The sequence below is a fragment of the Fukomys damarensis genome, unplaced genomic scaffold (genome assembly GCF_012274545.1).
Source record: "Fukomys damarensis isolate Sample0158 unplaced genomic scaffold, DMR_v1.0_HiC HiC_scaffold_28, whole genome shotgun sequence".
Lineage (NCBI taxonomy): Eukaryota > Metazoa > Chordata > Mammalia > Rodentia > Bathyergidae > Fukomys > Fukomys damarensis.
In genome coordinates this window covers 5,088,770-5,105,864 of record NW_022900940.1, presented here as the reverse complement: position 1 = coordinate 5,105,864, position 17,095 = coordinate 5,088,770, and the positions used below count along the sequence as shown (strand labels likewise).

General features: G+C 39.5%; 1 protein-coding gene across 10 annotated transcripts in view; it reads left to right on the top strand.

Moving 5' to 3' along the window:
• Foxp1 (forkhead box P1) overlaps positions 1-17,095 on the top strand; it is a 487,831-nt gene that overhangs the window by 387,673 nt on the left and 83,063 nt on the right. For 8 of the 10 annotated variants that reach the window (XM_019209347.2, XM_010636145.2, XM_033757028.1 and 5 more), the window contains 2 exons: positions 11,185-11,322; positions 12,326-12,415. In XM_019209347.2, coding sequence (XP_019064892.1) covers positions 11,185-11,322; positions 12,326-12,415 — 228 coding nt within the window. Of the gene's footprint in view, positions 1-209; positions 231-11,184; positions 11,323-12,325; positions 12,416-17,095 lie in introns of those variants that run through there. The other 2 variants (XM_033757029.1, XM_010636131.3) reach the window with 2 other exon arrangements.

Below are 17,095 nucleotides of genomic sequence, written 5' to 3'. Positions count from 1 at the left end.
GCCCGGCTCCGCGCGCCTGGCGGCTACATGGAGAGTGTCAGGTTGGTGCCCCTGCGCCCGTCTGCGCCTGTCCGCGCTCCTCGCCCTGGCCCTGCGCCGCCAGCTTCTTGGGGCCTCCGGGGTGCCTAAGTTGATTCTCTCGGTCCTCCTCGTCCCCACCGCCACTGTTTACCAACTTGTCTAGGTTGCGCCCGGCTCCGCGCGCCTGGCGGCTACATGGAGAGTGTCAGGTTGGTGCCCCTCCGCCCGTCTGCGCCTGTCCGCGCTCCTCGCCCTGGCCCTGCGCCGCCAGCTTCTTGGGGCCTCCGGGGTGCCTAAGTTGATTCTCTCGGTCCTCCTCGTCCCCACCGCCACTGTTTACCAACTTGTCTAGGAGTTGCGCCCGGAGGGCCTTGAGGCAGTGGGAAGCGGGAGCGCCGGGCCTGCGGTCCCGGGGACGGATTTCGCCCCCTTGCTCTCCGGCTCCCCTGCTCTGGCGCTCTCTCTAAAATGTTCCTGGGTGGGGTGCCGTTGAGAGTTGGAGGAAGTCCTGCTGCCTTGCTTCTCTCTGTGGCTGTCTGTCTCTCTCGCTGGCGATTCTTTTGCTGCCAACCCGGCGTGGGCCTGGATTCACGCGGTCACTTTGGTAAAGCCCTGGCCCTCGCTCCACTCGGGAGCCGATGCATCCGGGGTGTGATTTATGTCACCCCTAGAGCGTGTTTAATACCGAGGAGCCGGCGGGCTCGCTGTAACCCGCAGGGATGTTTCTTTGCTTCGGATAGTTTGTTGCTATATCTGTCTGGGCTATTTTCAGCGTAGCTGTTCAATGCGAGGAGTTCGCACACTGGAAAGAGGGAGGGGGAGGGAGCGCAGCCCCACGCCAAACGCGACCCGCCGGCCCGGAGGAGGTGGAGCCCTTGGGCAAGTTGGAGGGTCCTCAGCCTCGGTTGTTACTCGGCTGTTTTAAGTAGTGAGCAGGACTTGGATTTAGAAGTGCCGCAGACTTGAGGATTGCCATGGGGCGCTCCCATGTGAACCGGCTTAGCTAACTCAACTGTCAGAACTGCCAGAAAGAGGCTCAGTGGAAACGGGTCTCCTCCCGACTCCCCCCCACTTTCTCCCAAGTGTCTAAATGAGCAGAGGACCTTTAGGAATTGGGTGGTAAAGTTTTAGAGGAAAGTACATAGAGGCTCTTCCTCTTTGGGATTAACTCTTTCAAGGCCTCCCAGTTACAACTAAAATATTTAATAATTTTATATTCTCATCCAAACACACCAAGTGTTCTAATCAAGCCAGTTTAAGAATGCAAATCACCTAATTTCCATAGATTCCAACATTCTGCAAGTGACACATTTGGGGGAAAAATTAAGCCTGATAACAGGAAATATGAATCATACTATCAGTGACTAATCTGCTTAAGAAAAAAATAAGTTACATGTATTTTATCATTAGGAAGTCAGTGTTAAGCCGGGGTTTTTTTTTTTTTAAAGTTTAAGGCAAGTGACGTATTTATTTCAAATAACGGACTTGCTGTGCCCTGTTTGCAGTGGATTTTCCAACGGGAAGGTCTGCGTACAATCAGGTGGTCTGTGATAAAGTGTTCAAGGTAGTAGCGTGTCAGTGTCAGACTCCAGCATTCTCACAAGATTCTAGTTTAGGGTTTGATTTGTCGCTGTTATTGTCGTGAAAAGAATACAAGGCTTTCTTGACAACTGTGAAGACTCATCACTAAGCAAACCAGAGGAAGACTGGTAGTCTCCTAATTGATACCCTTTGCAAGAATTGAAAAAAAAAAAAAGCCTATATGTATTTTACGTGCTTCTTTGTAGCTGCTTGACACATTTCACTGAAAACTGTGTAAAAATGAAACCAAAATACAGACTGCCTACCCAGAGACATTGGCTGACTTACTCTAGGATGTGATAGAGCTGAACTGAAAACGGATTGGGCTGACACTTGATAATCAAAGTTGATTTATTGTTCATTAGTACTGCATTAGCCCTTTCAGGCAAGACAGTTATTTGTGTAGTGGCCTGTCAAGAGGGAGACTGCAAGCACCTGTCATTTCTAAGCATGAGATAAGCAACCGAATATTAAAATGCTGCAAATAAAAATACATATAACTAGGTGAAGGACTGCACAGTCGTCGTTTTTTTCTTCAAAACAAAACATGAGTTGACACTAGTTTGTAAGAAAAGAAAAGCTATTAAGGATTTTTTAAAGCTGAGAACCAGTTATCGAATGTAAGTAATGGATTTTTAAATTTGCCTGTTTGCCTTATGAACTTTTCTTGCTCGGATGTGCGGCTTTTCTAACAAAAAGTTAATCAGTTAAGGAAATGAGAAACATATCAGTTATTTAATCCAAATAATTGAAAGAAGGTACACGTCCCAGTTGTGTGCTTTTAATGAACATATTTCATCAAATGAAACTTTTAAGCATGGCTTGATTCTTTGAAAGTATGATGACATCATAAGCAAGCTATGATAATATCGGATAATAATGTCAAGTGCACTTCTACAGCATGTTTCACTCTCGATTTTTTTCCTTCCCTCCCCAAAAGGGAATGATCTCATGACGGGTAATAGAAAACAACTTAAGTGTCAAAAGAAAACAAAATTGGTGAACTTTTGTCTGCAGCCATAGAAACGTGGATTAACTCATATTTTTCCAAGGATGGAATGGAAACATTCTGTATGAGGATATATAGTGTATTGTCTCCTCTGAATTTTCATTTGACAGGGATTTTAGAGGCTGTGATCTTAATTAAATCTCAACTAGCTGAAATAATGCATCTAAAGGCATGTAGTGTTGCATAACCTTGCTCCGTTGGTAAACCATAAATCATCAGAAAGCTTATGATAGGAATGCTTAGTTTGAAAATTTTTTTTTGTTTGTTTGCAGTTAAATGTACCTTAAAAACAAAACCCTCGCTATTGCATTTGTACATTGTTAGGAGCTGTCACTGAAAGATAAACTCTTTTATGACACTGACCAGTTCTACAACTTTTCTGCCAGCCTCCACATGACTGTAAGATACAGTGGAATTAAAATCCAGATTAATTAAAAGCAATAAAAATCCAGATTTGTCTTGGCTAACGTGGCAAAATATTGTTTGAATTACTGTGTTTCTGGGACAATCAGGAGTGAGTGTTGTAGCCAGCTTCTCAGTTTATCCTAAAATTTGAGTAAAAATTAAATTGTCAAAAAAAAGTTAATTCATTTTATTATGTGGTTCAGTTGTAGATGAATATCACTAAAGAGGAACTTGAAATCATGCTGTTAATAACTGAGCGAATACAGTGGCCATTTAGAATCCACTTCCAGTCCTTCATCGATATTCAGAATCAAGGAATAGTACAACAACAGTTGACCAGAGAAGGTTAGAGTAAAGAAATATATACATAGTGTCCCACTATGTTACATTTAAAAATATGCATTCTATAAGAAGGAGTTATAAGCATTTAGCCTTATTAACTGTCTAAGTTTTATAAATTCTAGGTCTTGCAAATACTGGGTTTTTTTAGTGCCTTTTAAACAAATTTTTTTAACTGCTGCATATTTTGGTTTCTATACGTGCCTTCTTCGAAGCTGTCTCCTTAGAAAAATTGAGAAGGCTATCTTGTGATAGCTTATTGTACACATCTTTATACATAATATTTCACATCAGGCTAATAGTTATGTTGTTGAGCTTTGGATCTCTTGGGGCAAAGGAGTTTGGCTTTATGTATACCTCAAGGCTAAATTTGGGGATGCTTATAACTCCAGTAGGCTAAATGTATTGTAGAGACTGCTTTTTTGGAAAGCATTGTGATATTTTTGAATACCTATTTAGTTATTTCAAACAGCATAACACCACCACCTTATAAATAACATTCTGCAGTCAGATTTTTTCTTTTTTGGCGGGGGGGAAGGAAACACAGGTACCTCTTAACAACACAACCGTTTGCAGATTGTGGGGACTTCAGTTTTCTGGGAAGAGTTAAACTGTGCCTCTACAGGAATAACCTTCTCTGAGTCCCTCTTCAAGCCTAGCAGTTGTTTGAAGAAAAATTAATTTAGAATTAGAAAAAAGAATGCATGCACTATGCTTCATTTCCAAATCCTATTAAAAGCAACTTAATCAATGAAGATGCAGGCTAAATGTTAAGGTGAGCTTTTTAGAATACTTTGGTATCATGTTTTAATTTTTAAGCTTTATCTTGCCCTTAAATCTGAAACATCGTTGTTCAAATAACTGAGAACAAGGTAAATCAACATCATCAAAAAGGTCGGCTTCTGTGATTTCTCAAGGGCTTGTTATTTTGTACTTCCCAATTCTATTTGATGTCTTGACAAAACAAGATGACACTGGGGAGAATACATTAAATTTTGATTTTTTTCATCTAACCTGTTATAGTTGTGGCAGCTTAATTTCTTTTACTTTTTTCCTGAAGATAGCTTTTTGTTCATTTGCTCTTTAATTGTCACACCACTTCATGAGGCGGGTCTTCACAGGGTTCCCATTTGCCTTGATTTTACTATGCATTTTAAAAAAACATATTTTGACCTTTCACATGTAGGAAGCTTTTGGTTGAGCTTTATCTTCATTAGAAATAAATCAATGAGTGGTGAAATTGTCAAAGAAGCAACTGATGTTTTCTCATTAGAATCTCATTTGCACCCCCTTAGCTTAACTGTGATGTATAAGATGAAGGTGTTGGAAATGGGCTTGAAAAACTGCACCAGGTTGAGAAACTTAAGTTGTAATTTTCTTTTACAGTTACACCATAAGTAAGGCCTTATAAAACTTTAGAATGATTTAATTTTGGCTGGCTGCGTGTTTAAATTCATTTATAGCTTCCCTTCCCCCAATAACGTGGAGAAAAATACATATTTGCATTTAAGCTGCCTATTTAACTTTTTGTGCTAGTGAAAGCTTAAAGAAAGCAGAATTGTAAATTTAATTTTAGAAAAAATATTTTTGGACAAAAGGTAAGCAGTTCTCTCCATGTAGCAGTTAACAATCGATCTAAAGCTGTAAGTTATCTTTCCTTATTATAATAGTGCATATATCTCAAATAGGATTGATAACAGTTGTCTTTTCATTAATTTGGAATACTACCTCAATTTAAGAGAGCTTATTTAGCCAAGGCCTTTTCCTTTCAAGAACTAAAGATCTGTGGGTAGGCTCTATGAATTACTTTCTTGGAATGGTTCTCCTCTATGTGTTGGATTTTAAAACGATTTGTTGTTGTTGGCATGTTTGATTCATGTGCACTAAATTATTCTCCATCCCACCTACAGGAGAAAGGTTAAGGAAAGAGGAGGCATTTTTCTTGGTTTTAATAATAATAATAATAATAATAATAAGTTGCTAAGTTGAAAAGATCACTGCTTATTGAGTGATTATTTTTATGTGTAGTTTCCATTGTTTCCTGTACTTAACAGTTGCTAATGGGAGAAGCAGTTTAATTTATGTAAACTTTACATTTTTATGCAAATGAAGCTGATATTTATTAGAGCTAAAACAATTACGCTGGGAGTTAGTGAAGTAACCTTGTATGCCTAGGAAATGTGAAGAGGGGGGACCTGAGGTTCCGCTCCCTCTGCTGTAAACAAATACGAATTTATACCACTTTTTGAAATTTAAAGACAAAAGAAAAAGAACTCAGCATTGCTAGAGATTGCTTATTAGGCTTGATAACCCGAGATAACTCCTGATTGGCAGGCAAGTCTTGGCCTTACAATTCTTCCTGCAAGAAAGATAGCCTTTCTTGATCGAATGTAATAAACAAAATGATAAAAAATGAAATGCTAATTGCGTTTTAAAGAGGTCTTTTTTTCTCACATTTTAATAGGTGGTTGTATTGTTACTGAAAGAACAGTTATGCTAATGACTGACTACTTAGATGATTTTGCATTAATATAATAACCATTACCTGCCTTAATGCTTTGTACAGTAATGTGGCAAAATAGCTAAGTCTAAAAGAGTTATACAAAAAGCAGAATTCCATAATGAAACAGAATTATACTTTCCGCATGAATAGTGTGCTTTTTTTTTTTTTAAGACTGAAATATTATGTCAGACATGTTTTTTCTTTCCTCTATGATACAGCTACTTTGCATGGTACCTGGTTGGTTTTTAAAATTTTTTATTTTGTTAATACCATGGAGAATAGAGACATAGGGGCTTCCTAACTTTTTTGTTTGCTGATAGATGTGTTGTATTCATTGGCTTATTCGTTCTTAAAGCTAGTTTTTTTCAGAAGGTCAGTGCTAATGATGTTTAATTTTCCCTTACACAGGCTACTTCTGTATGATCATATAAAACTGGCACAGTTCTATTTCTTTTCCTTTTTTTTCCTTAATAGAGCCATTTTCTTTGATGGTTTTGTTGTGACACTCTGGATCCTCCTAATTTAATTTGCTTTGCTCTGGTTATGTGATTAACTAGGTGACATGGCCTAACCTGGTTAGTTATCACCCAGACACAGCCTGAAGTCCAGGAGGGAAGTGAGTTCGCTGGGACCCATAGGGAATGAATGATCAAAGGTTAAGAAGAGTTTTCAAATAAGTTTTTTGGAAATAAATGTACTGGACATAAAGTAATGGTGAAATTGTGTTCTCTTAGTTGTATGATGTGTATACCTAGCAAATAGGAGAAGGTGATGATGTGCAAAATCTATGTGTATTTATACTGAGCAGTATTTACTTGTAGTTCGCTTCAGTGTAAACTAAAGGAGAGGAAAATGATAACATGTTATTTTCACTATTTATATTGTGCCATCTTGACTCCCACCCAATTCCTTCAATTGTCTCCTAGATTAGAAGGAAGTATTGTTTCTGTGAGTGTTTTTATTTGTTTGTTTACTTTTCACATTTTCCCCTCCCTTCCTTATCTTTCCCCACTGGGGATAAAAGAATAACACTGCCTACCATTTTAATAGCTCTGAAGTGTTCAGATGATGGCAGTGTCATTTTGGAGGAAAAAACTGCATCAGGAGGAATTGACACATCAGTGCTTGGGCTTTTAACAGCAGTCCTTGGTGATCAGGACGCTCCTGCTCCCGTTGCTGGTGTTAGGCAGCAGCAGGCCCATACTAGCACCCCCTGGATGGCCCAAGCACAGCTGTATTTCTGCCATTTCCACAGGTTTCTGTGCACCTGGGATCAGCCACACCCAGCTGGTATCAGTCAACAGTGTATCATGCGGAGTTTTTTTTTAATTCATGATTTCCTCTTGAAACTCAGCTAAAGAGTGTTAACTGTGTGTGTTTTTTAAATTCAGTTTTGTATGCTAGCATTCTTTAAATGTCTGCCAGAAGTTTCATTTGAATTTCTGATCCCTGAAGGCAGCTAGACAGAATCATTCTACTTCTTCATAAATTGCCTTCTATGATTCATTGTTAACTCATAAAACACACTCATTTCTATATACTCAAAACAGTTAAGGTAGTTACAGTATCGGGATGTAATTCTTTTTTCCCTTACATTGAAATTGTCTTATGAGAAAGAAATCAAGAATTAGCTTGAACCCTGAGAGAAGGCATGAGCCCTGTAGCTACACAAAACATCCGAAATGAATATTTTTTTTTATCACAAGGAGGGTAAGGCAGATGGATGGGATTGTGGTAGTGGGGGGTTCGTTTTCACTACATACTCTCAAAGAGGGGCTCATAAATATTAGACTGCTGTAGTTAAAAACTCACATGACTGTTTTAAATACTATTGATTTAAACCACTGGCTAGATTTTATGAATCAAAGTGTAATTTCTAAGCTTCGGCCATATTTCTCAATGTTAAAACACTCTCTCTTGTGTGCCTTTAGCCGCTTTCCAGACATTCAACACAGGATTAAATGATAGTAGTTACAGTGATCAATAGGTTAAGACTGCTACAATCACTCTTGCCGCTAATGACCTCAGTAGTAATGGGCAATAAAGTGTGGGCTGTAATAGCCCGTCGCTGGTACTGCATGCCCTTTGATTCCTAGTATTAGTAGGGACTAGCTACATGAGAAAGTTGGACGCTGGGAATTAAGGGAGTGGATAGATAGGCTATAATTCTTGACTATTTAAAGCCTTAAACTGTGTTCCAATCTCCACCCTCCTTCTTCTACTTCACCATGGTTTCTGGTTCATTTGAATATGTTTGTTAAGGCTTTCGATAACCTCTTTTCCTGACATGTTGGAGCAGAAACTTTGGGGAAATCTCAGTTTTATTGCATTTATAAATTAAGCTTGAGCCCACTTTGGGGGCTCAGAGCTAAGTAGTGTGAAAATGTAGTTTCAGATAGTAAAAGCAAAGTTCAGGCCATCGGGATATAATGGCCACTTCTGATTATTCAGACAATCAGCTAGCTTACAGGAGGCTCCCTTCTCTCCTAGAGCTGTGTTTACTGCTTTGAACATTTTTTTTTTACTCATCAGCACCTCCATCACGATGTCCAAGGGGAAAAAAGCAGGAGAGACTCAAGCTCGTTCTACTGCTTTGTTGCGCAACTGCACAAAAAACAAATAACTGGAAAAGGGAGATGTAAACCATTGAATGTCTATAAGAGTTTAAAATTATCTGTGAATATCAGTCCTTTCCCTGATGTCCTTATTTGATAGTCAAAAGACAGTAATGTTTCTCATTTAATAAGATAGAACTTTACCAGAGTTTTTAAAAATTAAGATTACATATATATATATATATATGTGTGTGTGTGTGTGTGTGTGTGTGTAAAGTAAGATAAATCTAACCCACTATTTTTGAGGTATAATCTACATACTATAAAATACACTATTTTTAAATAGTGGGACCCTGAATTTTGACAGTTGTATGCTTGTACATCTATGTGAGTACTACCTTTTTCAAAATGCTGGCATTTCTGTCACCCCTAAAAGTTCACAATTGTGTCTCTAACATAAGCTTTCCATCGCTCTTTAAAAAAACTACAGTGTGTATTCTTTCTCTGCTGATTTCTCCTGAAACTCTGTTAAGTTCATGTTCATTACCAGTTTAGATTTTACACCACCCTGTTCCTGTCTGTTTTCCTGTTCATCACCATCAGAAATTTGGCTCAAGAATATTTATATTGTACATCATCCAAGAAACGCAGAGGAAAAAAGAAACCTTAAACATGGTCCTTTTGTTTGCTTAATCAAACCTCCCCAAATGATGATGCAACTCTCAAGGAAAAGTAAACTTCTATTGTGATATGTTGGCTTTAGCAACTCAGAAGATAGTGATTGGCATCTAACAAACACATACTTAAAAATTCAAAGTTTCTCTATTAAGACAAAGTTGGGTAATTGGAATTAATTTGTAGATGGTTAGATGTTTTGATAATGTCTTCTTGGCGTCTGCCCTAGACTGAATGGAAGTTCACTGTTCCGATCATTGGTGATATTTCATGCTGCGAATTATCTTTTTAAAAGGATAATTTATCCATTCATATACATCTGTCCCTTTTTACATATAAAAATAATCTGACGGGCCCATCTGTTTTAAATTACAGTGCATCTACATCTACACTTAAAAAGCCACTGCAAAAGGAAGAATTCGTGGGTGATCTTCCAGAGTTAGGTTAATGAAATTTTTCGAATGTTCTGATGAGTGTTTTCTAAACATGTGAAACTTGCACATCAACATCCCTATACACAAAATATACTCACAACAATGGTGAAGAACATCCACTGTACATGAATCTGACCTTCAGGAACCATTTTTAGTTCATCAAAATTAGTGATGCTGAGAAATCGGGACATCAGTGCATAATGACTGTGAAATTAGGAATGAGAGCTCACTATGCAAATGACAGGACAAATCATGTGAAAAAGTCAAGATAAACTGCATATTAAGACATTATGTTACATAAAATTAATACTGCATTTCTCCCTTTTGCTTACTGTTCCCCTGAAAGATTTTTTAATTCTTTTATCTTCTGATCAGCTATTGTCTGCTGGATTTTTTTTTTTTAAGTGGCACACAGGCAAAGTGCAAAACATGTTATTACCTTTTATTGTAATACATGAGATGACAGCAGATCCTTTTTAACAAAGTATATCCTTTACTCCTAGCTTCTTGCTGTCACATGTTTGATTAGAAACCAAAGAAAAGTAAGATGCTTAAATATTATTCTGAGAAGACATACGGATTTTGTCTTTTCTTTCATTGTTTTTTTCTTTCCTTATCTTTTTATTTGGGGGGGTGATTTTTCATAAAATAGTCTTCTTGCATTACGGGGACTGACAAAATGGTTCTCATGTAGTCTGCAAATTAAACACAAGTGCAGTGATTATTTTGAATAGCTAAATTACATTCTAGAAAGCTTGCAGAATTCATAGCATTGTCATTAGGTATCCGCTTGAATACAATTTGTGTAACCTTGGCCAAGACAGCCTGTCATTTTAATGTCAGTGTTTTATCTGAACAAGACATCATCCTTTCAGATACAGTGTGCAGGTTCCTTGCAGAGATGCCCGTGCAGAAACGTGTTAACAGTTGCAAATATGAAATGCTATCAAGTTCATCACTGTAGCTGTTTGTCACTGAAATGTCATGGAAAGCGGCTTTTAATGGTATCGCACGTAATATGAAAGAATTGAGACATCTGTGTGCTGGGCAAATAAGAAAGGGTAAAAGGTGTCATATGAAGGGTCTGTGTTTTAAGTTCAAAGGTGTGTTCAGGGTTCCCTCACACAACACTAGGATTCACTATACACAATGGAAGTGGCCCATGTTAGCGCCACCTTCAGAGCTATTGGTTCCCATTTGCACTCAAGTTTGGGCTAACTTTTCACAGCTCATTTCATCCAACGACTTGTTCCCATTAAGAAATTAGAATTTCTATATCCTAAATCTAGATAGCATTTATTAAGTATTTCCTTCTGCTCTGCTTGCAAGGGTGCTTGGAGTCTCACACAGGGCTGCAGAATTTTCTTTTATTTTTCTTTATATGAAGTAACCTCGAGGGCTGCAGTTGTAGCTCAGTGGTAGTCCACTTGCCTAGCATGGGTAGTGCCCTGGGTTCAGTTTCCAGTACCTCAAAGTAATAGTAATAATAATCTCCATAACAGATGATATAGTGTTTACCTGTCCTTCCCCTGTGGGCAAATGCATTTTGCATGGGATATTGGTTAATTCTTTAAGCAGGGCAGTGGCAGCCAGTCTCTGAACCTAGAAGGTTGCGTGCTTATGATTTGCTGGCTTCCTATTTATCTTTCATTAATGTTCTAGGTTCCCGTGTCAGTGGCTATGATGACACCTCAAGTTATCACTCCCCAGCAAATGCAGCAGATCCTCCAGCAACAAGTGCTGAGCCCTCAGCAGCTCCAGGTTCTCCTCCAGCAGCAGCAGGCCCTCATGCTTCAACAGGTAATTGTCCTTTTTCTTCCTCTTGCGACCCAGAACCCAGGTCCCCAGGTCTCCATTCACAGTCCCCCTCCACCTGAGCTGCTGCTTTGGCCATTGAAGAACTAGTTGGGCAGGGTGAACGGGGAGGAACACAGTCCAGTTCCCAGTTATGTATTGCATTGCATCCCTCAAGGGAGGGAGCCTGCCTGCCAGAGTGGTCAGAGTTTGGCCCCAGAGAGCACCCGACGGACTGAGATTAGGACTGTAATTGGACTTGGTAGAAAAAGATCTTTTAGGCTTACTTGGCTTTACACTCTTTTTATTTGGTAAGCCCAGAGGCTTCTAAATGGTGTGAATCAAAGCAAAATGAGGAGCATGTTGGGAGCAGGTTTAACTGTGACAGTTCTTGAAGTCCCCATTTCAAATCAGAAGCTTACAGAATTTTTTTTTTCCTTAACATAAAGCACAGAAGTTTTGAGTTTGGTTAATTTCAGGGTGCAGAGCTGACTTTGCTTCTTCAATATATGCTTCTGTAGTAATAAACTTCTAGGTGTCATTGTACTGCCAGGACCAAAAATTCAGACTTGGTCACGTGAATCCACCCAGTGAGATTTCGAATACTGTGGCAGGGGACAGAGGGAACAGGAAGCCGAAGAGCTCCCAGCACCGTGCGCCCACTGCCCAGCACTCATCGCTTAGGCAGCATGCAGTGGAGATTCACCAGGCTCTCTCAGCAAGGGCATTTCAGCTTTGTTGTACAATCAAAGGTCATTCCTTGCCTTATTTTAATTAGTTTGTGTAGAAAATGGTATGTTTTTCATCAGTTCATTTTAGAGATTACTTCTCAAACAATAATGCCAAGAATAGTCAGTGTGTGCGGAATTTATTGTCGAGTTTCAAACTAAAGGTCAGGCCATTATAGATAAAAGGATGCTATTTTTCAAATCACAGTTTGTGTATGGCACCAGAAGGGACAGTGTCGGCGCTGTCCTCGGTTACTTACTGTCTTCTCTTTCCTTTGTAGCAGCAGCTTCAAGAGTTTTATAAAAAACAACAGGAACAGTTGCAGCTTCAACTTTTACAACAACAACATGCTGGAAAACAGCCTAAAGAGGTACCGACAGTACATATTTTACTTTCAAACCACAGATCCCAGAGGACTATCTAGTGGCTATTAAACTGTCATTCATCTTTTAAATGATTGCACAACTGAGCTGACTCTATCGGTTCTCAGCTTTCAAACCAAGAGTTATTGTCCTGTTTTCTTTCAGATTTTTCTAAGTTCCATTTGCTCTCTGCCACATATTTTATACCATCATTGCATGTGTACCTGTGAGGGGTGCGTGCAAGACCAGAGCAGAATGTAGTGGGCCCATGCTATGCCAGTGCCACTGAGGGCCAGGATGGAACTGGTGAGAGGAAGTAGTCTTGGTAAAATTTTACCCACATAATTTTGTTTCTATCCCAGAGAGTTTGGGCATGTGGTGATGGCTCTTTCCATGGAAAGAATAGCCTTTATCCTGAGGTTGGGCAAACAGGAGAAAGTTAGAACAAGATCACACAGCCCCATGCACTGTCACTCAGCTTCTTCCATTGCTAAAGGGTTGCACTAGACGGCGTGATTAGTAGCCTTTCTTTACTCAGCACTTTGTAATGTTCATAAGTCACTGCATTCTGCCACTCCTCTCAGCCAGGCGACAGTATGAGTCCTTACCTGATAAAGCCTCCCCTGGGGTGTCCATCTCACCTTCTGTCCAGTACCATGTGGGTGAGGCTCCCTTTCCTCTGAGCACCCACATACACCATACCTTCTTATGATGTCTGTCTCCCAGTCCAGAGTTCTCCCATTTATAATTCTTTAAAGTGCTCGTCATTCTTTGATGGCTTCTTCACGGGCCCTAAGCAGTCAGCCACTTTGTTACTTGAGGAAAGTGTCTTGCTGGGTGTCTCTCCATGTCCCTGTCCCTCATGTGAGTGAGGATGCTGGGCAGAGCTAATTTTACCATTGAGGGGTTACCCAGACTTTCTCCCTGGTCTGGCTCCTCACTTCATACAAACTGGGCCCACTTCCTGTGCTCTGCCAAGTTTTTACCCTGGAGTCTTGTTTAACAGCCTGCCAGTAAACCCCTGCAGAGTAGGGGCAGTTTTGGGGTGAAAGGGAGGAGGGGTTTTAATGAAAATGCTGACACAACCTTAAGTACAGTGGCGCGCTACCGGGTGCTGCTATAATAAAAAAGGGAACAGATTAAAAAGTGTCTAAAATGTAAATCTAAAGGACTAACAGTAATTAAAATGGAAATGGCACAGGGAGGGAAGGCATGTAATTGTGAGATATCACTGTGCAGAAGGCTCTCAGCTTTGTTTTGCTGGCTGTTTTTCTAATTCAGCAGGGCTTACTCATCAGTGGCAGTTCAATGCACGTTAATGACTCTGGGATTGCAGGCATCACTCTGGACAAAGAAATGATTATTGTGCGGTCAAAAGAAGTTCAAAGACAAGAAGGGAATTTCAGTTTTTTTCCTTAGAGATCCACATTCAAGAGCATATAAATTAAGCCAAATGTTAAAAACCACAGTCTGAAAGCTGACTTCAAAGTCACAACTCTCTAATTAATGAACTGCGAGCTTCAGTTTGGACAAGTTGTGGTTTGATGCGCCCATAAATCAACATGACAGGCCTGTTTCACAGTCTCAGACAGTGCTTGTCATTGAGTCACATCAGATGTAAACACAGCAGAAAAAAGGGATATGAAGGAGGTGCAATTGATCAACAGAATTGGTAAAAACCCACTTTTGAAGCACATTATGCATGATCACAGGAAATGGTTACAGCCTCAAGAGGTTTCCCCTTCTGCTGTTGCTTTTTTGAATCAGATTTCTAACAGCCTTCAAAAGGGAGAATAAGAATTATGGAGTTTCTCCCCTGTGGCTTGCAGGCAATAACCCCCTGTTGTTATTTTGTGCTTCTTTCTTTTCAAAGGCATCAAAATTTAGTTTTTTAAAGATCTTTAACTCTATATTTGAAGACAAACAAAAAAGGGCTGCCACTGTCATTCTTATCAGTTACCAGGGATTGTGTTTTTCCTTTCTGTTGCCACTTCTTATTAACCTCTTATTTGGTCTGTTAGACATAGTTTAGAATGCACATCTACACACTGGGAGAACATGAAAGTTCAGATGAGCTCTGAGGGCTGATAAAGAAATACGAAGGGGAAAGTTACACAGCAGAAAGAAGGATAAAAGTTAACTCTCCCAAATTGCTGTTGTCAGGAAGAGGAGCACAGAGATGATGGTGGTGTCCATATTTGGGAAGAGAGGGCAAAGAGACTACTTGGGTGTCTACAAGAGGAGAGGGCGAGACATTGTAGGCACAGTTTTAGCATGTGTAGGACACCAGCTTTGCTGTGGTCCATATTTTTGTCATTTGCTCCTCGGGCCCAGGTAACCTAGGATGTGCATGGCCTTTATATCCCTAGAGGGAAGCAGACCAGCAGAGTGGATGCGATTTCACTGCTTGGGTTTCACTGATTGTTCATGGGTTGGCCCATATAACAGTGGTTATATGCCCAAATGAAATGGAATCACATGGAGGCATTTTCATGATGTAGCCCAGCAATTATGATTTTAACAAGCTTCGAACTTGGATATTGACAGATGGAGCAAGTATATTAATTTACTGAATCCTAGTCCTTAGTGGCTAATTTTTTTTTTTTTTGTATCATCAGTTTTTTTCCTTCCTTCTTTTTACCTTGTTTTCATTACTTCTGTAATGCGGTGCTAGACCCTGACCCTGGGCCAGTGCAGTGTATCTTTGTTGTCTTTTTGCCTAGAGTTGCCTTGAGATGTTTCCATGGGAAAAGCTTGACTCCACATTGGGTTGGACATAAGACCTCCCTTAGAAGACGGATGTTTATTGATGGGGTAGGAGTTGTAACCCAAAACAACCACTGAAGCAATTGCTCCTTCATATTGGGTGGAGAGTGGTAGGGAAAATAGACAGCAGAATTCATTCTGAATCAAGCCACCCCCCCCAAAAAAAAAATGCCATCCTGTGCAGGTGAAGTAGGCCAAGTTGGTTGTTTTAAAAGAGCCGTTTGTCCTGGGCAGTTATGACAGTTTATGTTAGGCAGTAGGGAGTAGCCAAAGAAAGGAAAACAGACCTTTGACTGCAGCACTAGGGAGGAGATCCTAAATGCAGGGTTTATCAGGGCATTTTAGCATTTTAGCACTGACTACTGACCTGTCAGGAGACTGTGCGGAGACCTTTTTTGTATGCATTCAATTGTGAGAAGTAAACAAACGGACTGGTATCCTGTGTTTGGTAACTGGGTGGGGAGCACAGTTTGGCAACCAGTGTTGCTTTTAAATTCTTTCTTTGGACAATGGGCCTTGTATACTTTTATATCCTGGCTTTCCAAACGTGGACAGCTTTCATGAGCTTTTCATAGGGATGGCCACAGAGACAACAGAAAAAGCACTAGTCATTTTATATAAATACACAATTTTTAAACATTTCATTTACAGTAAGACAGGAAATACCCTCCCCCAAACCGCTGAACCTCCATCATATGCTACTTCAAGAAGAGCTAATCCCCTGATCTTTTATTATGTTGATGTTGTTTTTTCTTCTTCCTTACCTTTTTTAATGTCTTGAGTTAATATGGGTTGAAGAAGTGAAAAAATCATTTTGACATGAATATAACTATCACTAGGTTTTACATTAATGTGATAACTTGGGAAGGGGTGAAAACAATTGGATCATTTTATGCATGCTGTTCTTAAAATGAAAACACTGGCTTTTCATTTAAATTTATTTAAATTTTTGTTGTTAGTGGTATAGAATTTGTTTTTCGGAGTGAAACTCAATTAACTTTCTCAGTGGCATGGTAGTAAGTCTGAAATTGGTTGCTAATATGAGAATGATGGTTTTTACTGTAAAATAAACTACATGGACACCGAAAGTGAACCACCATTTTTCTCTTCCTCTGAACTTTGCATCAGAAGGTCTTGGTGTCCATACCATTTTGTGGATTTATCAGATCAAGGTCGTGTGTTAGGTTAAGTGAGTGCAGTTGTTTGTAAAGTATAGTTATTAACCAAAAGATCACACATGCTCTGAAATGAAAGGGCTGGGGATTCTTTTTAGTTCTGGAAGTCTCTAATTATTTAAAAAATTATATCCAGAATTAGGGAGACTTTCTTCTTTTCTTGAGGAATTGTTCTTCTTTTTGGTTTCAGTCTGGGAAGAGTTAATTTTCCTTTCTAATTGTTAACTGTAATGTGGCCAAGACCTCCACCTCGATATGATTCCTAGCAGATTAAGGATATTAGATAATTTCCTTCTATTTATTGTACTACTGCACTGTATTATCTTTCTATCACTCAGATAATTACTGAGGAAATGTACATTAATTTTTTTTTTGGCTGGAGCAAGGCCCGCTAAACACAGGAATGATGTATTGATGTTTTACACAACAAAAGTTTTCCTCCTGTCATTGTCCAGTCAACAAAAAGATATTTATCATATGGTAAAGCCCGTTCTTTTCTAGAACAAAGCTGGTCAGGGAAGCAGGACCAGCCGGCAGACCTAGAGGTTCCTGAGACTAAAGCCAAGTTAAGGCATCTGAAGCTTTGACTCTCTTTCACATTAAACACTCATAGTTGAGTGTGATGTTGTTTGCTAAATTATGAATGTGTGTAATTAAAATCTAGTGGCTGTTTCTATGAAAGATTTACAATGTTATTTCATCATTTGTCATGGCTAATTAACAATATTAGATGAAGTTTTTCTTCTT